The following is a 12,370-nucleotide window of genomic DNA, read 5'->3' as shown; positions in this document are numbered from 1 at the left end:
GTAAAACCAACACGGGATCAAAGTGTGCATATCCTGCTTAGCCGGGTTTTTGTAATGTGCTTTTCTAGTTGTTTTTGTAGTGTTGCTTTTGCTGTTGTTGTCAACACACACACGCACACACACTCACACATATATAGCCCACAAAAAGGGACAATTTGTTTAAAGGTAACAGAAAGTTTTGGCGCTCTCATTGCTTTTTTTATGCCTTATACCCATTGATCATTGTTGCAAGGGATATAACGATTCTGTGTTAAAGCATGTTTCAGGCAGAAGGCCTCATCTGTTTCTCCGCCCGTCTTGGAGACTATAAAACTAGACACTTAAGATATCGAGCGTAGGTCCTCTAATGGCACAGATCGTGATATTTTCACAGCTTGCAAGAAATCTTTCAAAATTGATATCGTCGTCCTGTTTTTTGTCCATAACTTGGAGATTGGTACACCTTTAACCCTAAAAATGTCATAAGGATAGGACAATTTGTACCGAAGTTAATCAGGAATGCATTTCCCACAGTGTCGGGCTATGGAAAGCGGAGCACAGCCTGTGTTCAAGTGTATAGAAAAATAATAGAACAGCATCTTGTCGTTGGGCTTAGAGTATCTCGTAGTCAGGCACTTCCGGCCAAAGATCTAACTTGTTGTTTTTTTCTGCCAGGGCGAACTTTAGGTGAGTTGGTAGGAGAGGGTTCTGGAGGGTTTGGACCTGAAATGCTTTGCATAAACTTGAGCGAGAAAAGTTGAAAATGTTTGTTGTTGTGCTATATATGAATACGGCAAACAACAAAGATAAAGTTCAAAGGAAATGTGGCACAGGAAACGCAGCAAAAGATACAGAAAGAGAAAAATATGGGCGGGACATACGTAGATATAAAACAAAATATTAAGAAAGTTATTTCAACAAAATGAAAGTTATGCTAAGTGTGTGTGCGCGCGAGTGTGTGTGTGTGTGTGTGTGTGTGTGTGTGTGTGGATGTATGTGAACACAACACAAGGTTCCTCACGCTCCGACTTACAACTTGCTCAGGTATTTTATTTTATTTATTTATTTTTTCAAAATTAATTTGATGGGCCGAAAACTTTTTGTTCAAGTTTTGAGCATTTTGCAGTTAATTAAAAGGCATTCACAAATCACAAGCAATAATAATCAAAAGACAACTGCAAATAAGACCAAAATTAAAGATACAAATCAGCCAAACTGAATATTTATTTAAACTTTTCTTGTTAGCTGTTCGCCAGGCGCAGCACAAAACATTTGCATAATTTAAGGCGTAATTTTGGCGGTGTTTTAAATTGATATTACAAGAGCAATTTGTGTTTGGATATGGCACACTCTTTCCCCCTCTCTTTCCCTTTCGCTCTCTTTCTCTGCGTGACATTAGCTGGAATGGGCGCTAAGTACATGGAAAAACTGTGCCACGGCAACATTTTTCCTCGCTTTCGCTTCGTTTCGCTTGTTCCAGCCAGTCGACTGGGGCGTGTTCATTCATTTCCTGTTGCGCCTCAAGTTATGTAAAGCTTATGGCAAAGTGAACAAGCCCTAAGTGGGTGAAAGTGGGCGGATGAGCAAGAAGCAGCGCGAAATGAGCAAAGCGTTGAGACAGACAGCAACATGGTCTTAGGATCGCCGGATGAGCGTTGTCTTTTAATATATGAATAAATACACCTTATAACTGAGGAACATTGAACAACTAAATTAAATCGTTGTGCGTGTTTTTTAAAACTTAAACGCAAAAGCTCAAATCTTTCTCTTACAAAATGAATCCGATTTCTATTTATTGGTTGTAGCATTTAATAATTATAGACATGCACCTAAATGGAATAAGTTAAACGTTTTCTACTCAATAACTCATTGTAGAAGATACTATAATTGTGTAACGTAATACACTAATTCGATCCTATAATGTATGTATATTCATAATCAGTACCAACATCCGAGTCCATATAGTTATGTTAGCCTCTCAGTTTTTGCTGTGGGAAACAGCAAGATCGGACTACTATACCATATCATGCCTTAGGAAAGGTCGAAATAAAGTTCTCGTCTATATTCCATAACTCTACTAGGGTATTCAATTCTCGGCGTGCCGAACTAACATTAAATGAAATGCAAATTCTTCAGCAAAAGATCCAGAGCTAACGTGATGCCTGCTTTGGGCATTCGATCGCAGTTGCTACTTTAGGCTTCCTCATTTTTTGCATTCCATAAGCGCTCACAGTTTACATGGCTGGCGCTAGGGCGCTCGTGTTTCAGATACAGATACTTAATCTTTTGCTGCTGACATCTGTTAAATGCCGCAGAGTTTTATAGCAATTAAAAAAGCTGCAGTTTGTGCAGCAGCTGCGGTGCTTGTGATTACATGAAATACATGAAAAATTAATGCTGGCGTTGATTTGTGAGACAGCCTCCCCTCCCACTGTCGTACTACATGTTGCATGTTTATCATAATTGAAAGCAGATGTTAAACTTTAATGACACTTAGACTGCACAAATAAAACAATTTAATGTAGGTCCAATGCTAGCCATGATTGCGATTGCGATGAATATTGAGCGGTCCATCGTTCTGTTGCTGCTGATGCTGCTGCTGCTGCTGCTGATGTTGACCATCCAATACCCTGGAAAGTTACAAGCAATAAGCAAAGACTCCAGCCATAAGCGTTACTCACGCACATGAGATTGATTTGTCCGAGCAGATAGGCCTGCTGCAGATACAGTCGTCCCTGGAAGTCGTTGGCCACATCATTGCTGCCCCGGCGTCGACAGTGCTGGCAATTGCCTGTGTATGGGGGCTCGCCCACCTGGCGCTGGGCTGGTGTGGGATTTGGGCGGTTGAGTAGCTTGCGATAGCGCTGCGCCAATTCACGTTGATCTTCCTCATCCACATAGGGATCGTATTTGGGTATCTGGGTGTACTTGTCGACGCCACGTCGCATTCCCTGCGCCGAGGAGCAAAACATTTTCTGCAGCGGCACACGCGATTCCTTAACAATATCAGCGGCACGCTGCTCGGCGACAGTTGTATGCTTGCGACCCCTCTTCAGACGGGCGCCCATGTCCGACATGTTGGAGATGCCCAAATGGGCGACCAGCTTGTCGCCGTCCTCGCCTAGTTCGTCCAGCACGCTGGGAAAGCGATCGCGCTGACACGGCGCATGGAAGTACGGCCCTTTGTGTCCCCACACCAGGTTCATTATTTAGTAATTTTTGTTAATTTCGGCCGTGCACAATATTTAGAGCAATACAATTTGTGTGACGTTTGTTTAATATATTAAATTTAATGCAAACTGCCAACTTGTTAGGAAAAGTTGTCTGATTTCGCTTGCTTCGGCAGAGCATTGAGATGGCCCCTTGTAAAATTATTTATCGCAGCGTCAACTGATGAAAAATTCACAAGCACGACACGAATCCAGCACTTCATCTGGTCGAAACGATTCCGATTGATTGAATTCTCTTCTTTCTTATATTTAATAATACTCAATACTTAATATGTGATCATGATTCACATTAATGGAAATATAATTGCACCATTATTCCATAACAGTGTTGTAAAATATAACAATTTAATATTGCAAAGTGACTCAATTAGTGCTGCGAGTCGTGTCAAATTTTAATACATCCACCCGTTTTGTTTACGAATTCACAATGTAGCATTTTTTTTTTTTTAATAATATGCATTTCTTTAAAGTTGATAGAAATTGAAATCAATTTACAGAAATATTTTGCAGAAATTATTTCTGTAGCATGATTGAATATACATATAAGGTTTATTAAAGCACTTCATATTGACCACAGGGGTCAAACTAACACAGAATAGCTTCGAGAGGCCGCAAAGTTGAGAAAAAAATTAACTTATTCGGGGCGATAGGCAACAACAAAAAGTTGGGTGAGCGCGATGCATAAGTAAACTAGGTAGATAATATCCTAGGAACGCATATACACAAGTGAGCATACATATTTGGCGATTCTCTCTGCATACATGTGTTGGGTGTGTGTATTCTGGTGTGATATCTGCTTATGCTTATGTGCGGTTGCTTGTGCGTTATCTAGCTTTGAATCGCGCTCACTCAAATTGTTGTTGCTTATCGCTCCAAGAGATTTATCTTGTGATCATCTGCCTGTTCCAATTTCTGTGCGCCGAGAATCCATTGTGCATATGTTTACATATATGTATGCATGTATTAGGCAAATCTATGCCAGGCGAATGGTTTTGGTTAATCTGTTCATTTGTCAAGACTCTACCGTACTTGACTTCGTGGCGCTACTGCTATCATTATTTTTTTTTTAGGAAAATAAATAATGTCTGCCCATTGAATATATGTAACTTTTAAGACTCCCACGGATAAGGAGGCCATAAATAAAAATAATTTAAAAGTAAAGGGTTGCAATACATTTTTTATTTCAATTGGCTTATTCTTAATCGGGATTTATTTACCAAAAATATGGTCATTTGGTTAAAAAATATTACCCTGCATATTTAACTTGCATATGTAAGTAATATTCTCGCACAACAGTGCTTCTCAAATGGCGGCGTTGCAGAATCGTCAGTCTGCATAAGCTTCACGTCATATTGACTACTGGGGACAAACTCACGGAGAGTTGAGGAATTGTGAGTGCCTTGAGCGGCCGAAAAAACCGGCGCACAGCAAATAAGCAAGCGATTAAAATTCGACTGAGAGCGAAGCATCGCATTGCCCAGCATATACACACACATAAACAAGTGTATGCACAGAGAGGCTCCAACAGCAGAGATAACCAAACGGGCGCCCGTTCGTGTGTGTTCTCCTGTCCGTTATCTACTTATGCTCATGCGCTCTCACGATTTGTTTTTGCTGCTCTTTGCCTATTGATCTTAATAAGAATTACTGGAGTCGCTCAGATTTCTGTGCGCCTTTTTTTTTTGTCCATCTTGCGTCTCCGCAATTTCATTCTGTTAGTTTGACCCCAGTAGTCAATGTGACGAGCATTAAACTGCCAAGCAGGCTGAAGATTGTGCACATTGTAATTGCTGGTTGCCCAAGAATACGAACTGGGTATGTTTATTTTTTTCAAGCATTGCAAAGAGAGTACTACAATTTATATACTAAGCAACTCAATTCTCGAGTATAAGCCACAATATTAAATTTTAACAAAAGAGAATGGAATGAATAGAAAGCATTTCGAAATTGAAATAAAATAAAATCAAATAATCAGAAACAACTTAGAAAAAAATACAGCTTTTTCTTTGGTAGCGACCACATTTAATTTCACAAGCCACTTGATTTGTTTAAGCTGGAAATTAAAATTCATTAAAATGAATGCCATAACAATAATTCAAAAGTCAACGAGATGCGAAATTCTTGATAAAAAAAAATAAATGTTCGCCACGCCCCCGAAATAACTGCAGCTCGCTGCTGTGAGAGTTTTTGTTGATTAACATTCAGTGAAATCACAATAAAAGTAATTATTTTGATTACAATTCTAACGTGCAACGGGGGGAGGCATTAATAGGGGGGCGGGGTTAAAGTCAAGCCAGACTGACAGACACATGTCCATGCAAAAGTTACATAAACACGGCTAAAATGTGGAATACCAAACGGAGCTATGGGCGTGGCAGGGCACACACTCAGACACACACACACACACACACACACACACACACACACACACACACACACACACACACACGGAACACATCAGCATTAAAAATGTATTTTAATGTGTCGCCCGTTCTGTCATTTGGTTACCTTTTTGCCGGCATTTTGGCTGCCTGTTGTCATTTTTAATGTCTTTCATTTGGCTCAATGCTGCCTCATCCTGTAGGGCGTGTGCCACGCCCCCTTTGAAAAGTCGTAGCAAACAAACAAACAAACCATTAGGCGCATTTTATAGCGTTTGTAAATCATAAAATGCTGTCAAATTCCTGAACGCCTCCCGACCAACTGAATATTCCTTGCCGCCCCAAGCACCTTGCGCATTGTTGTTAACTTTGGCTTTGACTTTCCAGCTAATTACTTGTGATTTAATTTGAATTTGTAATTAGCCAGCAAAATGTCATTTTTGTGACAGTTTTGACGGGGAGCGTGAACAGGGAGAACTGGCAGCCGTGAGGCGCCCCGCCAAGGTGTGAGCGTGTCTCATATGTTGGATTAACGCGCCAAAGTTTTTAATTAGACAACCCGAAAGTGAAAGGCTAAGGTGCTGCCAACGTGTTTGAAATGAAATATTTCAGTGCCCCTGCTTGGAATTGGCATTCAGGCGCTGTCAAATGATTTTCAGTTACGAGTTGAAAGTGTAAACCTTCAAGAAATTGCTGCAGTTATTCGAATAACGAGTTACCTTCTTATATAAAAACTAAGCGGGAATTATCCGACTTTGTCCGGGCCAAGATGTCTTTTTAAGTTTTTGGTATACTTAAAGACCTCAAAAATATATAACTCATATAACCAACATGCCCCAATTGGGATGAGCACTGTGTTGATCACCGATCAGTCAGTCAGTCAGTCAGTCAGTCAGTCAATCAGCCTGTCAGGACAAATAGTAGATATGATACGTCAGCATAGCATTCGATATGTGAGTGAATAATGAATTAATGTTAGGAAAATATAAAATTCAAGAAATTCTTAAGCACAATCTATTAACTGACAAATATTGCGCAGATGATTCTCTTCTATAAATTGCATAGCACTGTCAACTTGCGTTGATTGACAAACTGTGCTGCCAACTGCATAGCGAAAACGTAAAATCAAGATAAATTTGACATCAGCTACATAAAAAGTCAAAGAAAAATCACTTAAAATCTTTTGCTTGAGGCAACAAAAGCACAGCACGAAACCATCAACAAGCTGGCCAGCCCAAGAAGCCCAACCGGGCCACCTGCCCACTTGCCCACTTGCCCACCTGGTTACCCGCCACACCCACACCATTATCAGTAGCATAAGCAGAAGCAGAAGCAACAGCAGCAGCCGATGCAGTCAAGTCTAACAAATGGCTGGGAGCTGGGTATGTTTCGCAGCTATCTAAAGCTGTTGATAAAGCGCACATTAAAATATATACGTATCTAAGTATCTCAAAGATACGATGGCAAGGCGTGCGCACAGGTGAGGAGCGCGTCCTTCGGTTACAACTGGGGTACGGGTGTGCCGCCGGGACAGGCGCATTCAAATGAAAACCGTGAGAATCAAAGCAGCAGCCAAGTGGAGCGTAAAGCTTTCAGTGCCCGGATTGGAGGAGTATAGTGTCTGTCCAAAAACCTAAAACTGTCCGAGGCCCTCCGTCCCTCCGTTAGCTCAGAGATTGTCCCTTCCCGCTTACCGACCCATCCCAGCATCGAGTTGTTAAGTTTCACATTTTTTGCCTTTACGTTTCATTTATTACGCAGAGGTTTTTCCATTTCTGTTTTTATTTTTTTGTATTTTTTCGTAAATTAAGAATTTCCCTGCAGCTTTTTTAGAGCTTCTCAATGACCGCCCCGCCCCGCCTCGCCCCATATCCCTTATCCCTGCCAAGCTGAGTCGCAGTCTCTTAACTGACTGTTGGCGTTATAAAAGCCCAACGCTTCATTGCACAAACATAGTGGCAAGAGCCGACTCTGGCATTTCTAAAGGCCTCTCTGTTGTCTTGTTTGTCCCGGAGGTTGAAGTGCGATGAGGGATGGGGATGTGGATGTGGATGTGGATGTGGATGCGGCAACCGCTCTCCACTTAACAGAGCACACAACTTCGGCTTGCGGTCGAAGCTCAACGTTCGACACTCAAAAATTTGCTTTGGCCTCAAAGAAGCTGCTCGGTGCGATATCATTTCTGCACACGTGAGCAGAACTTGTGGCACGGCAGGTTGCGACACGGGGGAGGTTGCGGTGCGTGTTACTTTCAGCAAGTCTCAAAATGAAATTAATTAAAACAATATAAACAATAGAGCGAAGACATGCGTACATCGCATGGGCTGCACAGTGAACTAGCGCTAAAAGGTTGCCTTGGAAATTCGGATAACTAAAGCAAATATTGCTTGTAAATATTTTGAGGCAATTCTTACACGTAAACAGATTTAGTTAAATTGCGATTTTAGCTTTTAACTAATGATAAACTGATCGTATTTCCCTTCATAATACTTGAATTCAAAATAAGATAGTTTGAATATATATTTCTACTAACTTTTATTTTAAGCTCTAATACTTTAAACAAGTTCTTGGGCTACATCAAACGGGGATCGAACTCTCTTAAATATTTTATATATTTTTATTTCTTCTATATATATATAGAATAATAGTTTATAATTGTGAATTATTTGTAGGAATAATTAACCTATTTGTTTTACAATACATTTGCGCTACACAAGCACTTTCTTTGCTGTGATTAATATAAATTGAAAGTCAGATTAATAATTTATAAAAAAAATTGTTAACACTGAACCGTGAGCCGTGAAATATTGAACGTAGGTTCTTCTATGGCCTGTTTTCATTAAATCGATAAATATCGATATCGAAAGCGTGTTTGTCACCCTTATCTCGATGCTTATAAGAGCTAGGGACAACAAAATTGGTATAGTACAGATTCCCGAAAGCATTCGCAAGCTAAAATACACATGATAGTTTTTTAAAAGCGCATCTGTCTATGCAAATCGGTTCACATGTATGCTTTTATTTGTTGGTTTTCTTAAAATTTGTTTCCACTGTAGCGTTTGCAACACACAATTCTAGACAGCCTAACTCACACAGACAGCCGCAACTAGACACATGCATACTGAGAACACAATCCTTTTGTAGTTTTTCGAGTGACATAACCCATTCAGAGGCTCATATGAATACACACAGTTTACAATTTAAGCTTATTGTTTACTTTGGGCAAGGCAAATACAATGGCAACAGAAAAGAAAACTGGAGGAAGAGGAAGAGAAATACTCCGAAATTTGGCAGAGTTGGCAACTGTGCAAGTGGAAATCAAAGCAAATAAAATAAGCAAATTATGAAAAGTGGAAAAGCGGAAAAGACAAGACGGGCCAAGTAAATTCATCTTGCGTCTGCGTTGCAAAAATTTGTTGAGTTTTATGTGTGGCATGTGGAATTGTGGCAAGAAGTCAGCCAAGATTGGACATTGATAGCGTACGTGGTCAGGCGTGTTTGAAGCAGCTCCGATCCGAGTGAGAGGATGAGCGGGTGAGACAGCGTCTAGATGGCAGGGTCTACAAAATATGGCAGAGTAAACATGTTTAAAATATTTATGTGAAAACATCTCTGCTGCTGCTCCTCAACTATTATTGTGGCGGCACTTTGTCTCTGGCTTCGCAAAAACCGCGCACACATATCCTTTCTCAGACTCTTACCTCCAGCCCAACCGGCTCGTTGGCATTGTCTTCGAGACGCGTCGCCTGGGCACACGTTTTGGCAATGAAGCCGGCAGCGCACGTGTGTTTATTTTTATTTGTGGCAATGGCACAAGGTGGCAAAGAACAGGTGGAAAACCCAAAAGGGAAAGGTGTGGCAAGCGGGCAACTGAGTTCTGGCATGTGGTTGTGCTTGGGCGTGTGTGTGTGTGTGTGTGTGTGTGTGTTCTCTTTGGCTGTTTTGCCAGAATTTATGTTACAAGCTGCTCATAAATGTCGACGTTGTCGGGTCGAGCTTGGCTGATTGAAATTTTCATTACAGACGACTTTTCCTCAAAGGGGTAAAGAAAAGTAATTGAAAGAAAATGGTATTCAAACTATATATGTATGCTTAGGCATATTTATGCCGAAATTTAAATTAAATATTTTCTTGCAATTATTCGTTCAAATAATTTATTAGAGCAAAGAAAGCTGTGAATATTTTTAATAATTTTCCTAACATGTTTTAATTAAGTGCTCAGCTATATTTTCAATTAAATATACTGGCACATTTTTTCTGCATTTTTAATTAAATATTATGGCTATGCCAACACCTTGGTAGGCTAGTAGGCAGGAATTTCCTGCCAATTTCTTTTTAGCAATATTTGCTGTGCCAACATTTGCTCGGGTCACAATTCTAATTCTTTTCCACGGAAGGCTGTCACATCGAATGCAAAGTAAACAGCATCATTAAAAGCTGAGCGCACCACCTGTATAGGTAAAAGCGGGAGGATGAGGAGGAGGAGGAGGAGGAGGGCACAAGGGCTATTAACAGCGTTGCCACTTCATTCAAATTAAGCATACGCCGTGTGGAACGAACAACGTGCAACGTGCCGCGCCACAAAAGGCGTCGCGTCGCTGTCTTTTTGCCCACTGTTCAAATGTTAATCGCATTTCTTGGTTTCGCCGCTGCTGGCCCGTTTGTCCGTCTGTCCGGGAGTCCATCCGTCTGTCCGTGAGTCCTTCGGCTTCGACACTTGGCCGGGACTCGGCCGTGAGGCCCCGGGAAGGGGCATAAGATAAAGGGTTGCTTCATTCCGCCTGCCGCTTCATTCTGCGTCCCGCACGTCAGTCACTCATTTGTTTTGTTTTCTGTGCGCTGCGTTGCCCACAAAATGAGAATGGAAATTGGTTTTCTCGGTTTTTCTTGCTCTCCGCGACCGACAACAACAATAGTAACAGCAACAGCAACAACATTAATTTCAAATGTAAATAAAGTGACAAATTACCTGAATTAGTGACACAGCGTTCAACGCGCTTTCACGCTGGCTGCTCGTTTGGTCGCCCCACCGAGTCCCTCGATTGCCTTTGCTTTTTCTTTTGCATTCTGTTCTATTTACTTTTCTTTTTATTTTTATTTTGAAATGAACAATTCTCCTTGTAGTCCCTGACAATGCTGTTGACTTTGGTTATGGCGCGTAATTGTAATGCGTGCTAATTGGATTGCATCTGCGGATGGACCTTTAAAATGGGGCTACAGTTAGTTATTAGACTATATGTCAAAAAAAAAAATGGCGATACATGGATTTCAATCTCAGCTTTCCTCCCATTCCTCGCCGTAGAAATAAATGTAAAAACAAGTAGAAGACCGGTTGGAACAAAATTTAAGCCCAGGTTGATAGATTATAAGACATCTGAAATATAATTTCAGATAGATGCCCTGGAAATGAATGTTTCCTACAACCGTCGTCTCCGATTGTCTATCTTCAACTTACAAAAATATTTATTAATATAGCTAATGTGTACATTACGTGTATATCATATTCCTAGCTGATTATATTTTGTAGCCAATATCCAAGTTCAATCAGCTCGCCGTGGTTGTGCAGCAGATTTTAAAGCCTTCATCCAACGAGCTATTAAATTCAATTATATTGAAGCTCAATATTGAATCAACACGATGCCTGCGAAGAACTTCAGATCTTCGCACAGCTGTCGTGTAAATATTTAATTTACGAAATTCCATAATAAAATTTTGCTTGGCTTGGCTTGGCTTGGCACCTTCTGTAGCTGTTGTTGTTGTTGTTGTTGTTGTCGTTGCTTGTGTTGCAGCTTTAAGGCAGCTGGGTTTTCATTTCGCATGCCAATTGTTTGGCAAGTGTCAAAATAATAACAAGCCAACCCTTGGCAAGCCTTGGCATCAACCCCCGCCCCACCCCAGTAGCAGCAGCAGCAGCCGTTAGGGCAATGCGAAGTGCCAAGTGTCAAAATATTTCAGCAATTTTTTTATGTTAATTTTCTATTAATAAAATAAATATTAAATCAGTGCGGCAGCTAGGGGTGACAAATGTCGCAAGACGACGACGACGACGACGACGACAAAGACTATATTAGAGACCAAAACCACTAATTTATCCCCCGGGACAGGGGGACGGACAATAAGGCCAAAACTGGGGGGCGGCATAGCTGTTGCCCTTGTGCTTGCTGCGCGACCAGGCTGCGCAGCGGGTGGTGGCTTTGATTTGAGCATCTCCATTTGCTTGGTTCAATTTAAATTTCATAAATTTAAGACCCTGAGCCAATTTGCGATTGTGTTATTAAATTTAACGTCTTGCTGCCAGCCAAGTGCGACTAAGTCGTTGATTTTCATGGCTCCGCTGCTGCGGCATTTTCTTTTATAATTGTTATTGCTGCTGCTATTGTTGTTGCTGCTGTTGTTTTTGTTGCTGTAGTTAGTGTTAACCCTTTGGGGTCTTATTTGCCACGCGGCTGCTGCTTAGCGGCTCATTAGCCAAGTTTTATGTTTCAGCAAATGGCAGGAGCTGCATCATTTCTAAGCAACGTTGTAAAACTTTTGCCTATAAACAGCCAAAGATGATTTTCCAGTTGCGCCCTCGTAACTGGGCTATATAAAGCGCTCTTAAATTCTATAAAATTATGCGAATCGATTCGCAAATAACTCACCAAAAAAATTCGCAAGTCGAAATTGATCTGAATCAGCATATTGTTAGCCTCCATGACCATTTCAAGATCTCTAATGGGTTGCGAGCAGCAACAATTTTATTACTCCATTGATTCGTTTTATTCAAACGAAGTTCGACCA

At 40.9% G+C, this 12,370-nt stretch overlaps 1 protein-coding gene across 1 annotated transcript; it reads right to left on the bottom strand.

The window, feature by feature from the left end:
• Positions 1–2,439: 2,439 nt before the first annotated feature.
• Positions 2,440–3,362, bottom strand: LOC115758718. The gene is made up of 2 exons (XM_030699471.1): positions 2,665–3,362; positions 2,440–2,609 (listed from the first exon to the last, which is right to left on the bottom strand). The coding sequence occupies exons 1-2, from the start codon at positions 3,183–3,185 to the stop codon at positions 2,513–2,515; spliced, it is 618 nt and encodes a 205-aa protein (XP_030555331.1). The 5' UTR covers positions 3,186–3,362; the 3' UTR covers positions 2,440–2,512.
• Positions 3,363–12,370: the final 9,008 nt, after the last annotated feature.

The sequence above is a fragment of the Drosophila novamexicana genome, unplaced genomic scaffold, assembly GCF_003285875.2.
Source record: "Drosophila novamexicana strain 15010-1031.04,08,12 unplaced genomic scaffold, DnovRS2.1 tig00000193-arrow-pilon, whole genome shotgun sequence".
NCBI lineage: Eukaryota > Metazoa > Arthropoda > Insecta > Diptera > Drosophilidae > Drosophila > Drosophila novamexicana.
The sequence above is the reverse complement of the archived record's forward strand: the minus strand, read 5'-3'. Positions and strand labels throughout refer to the sequence as shown.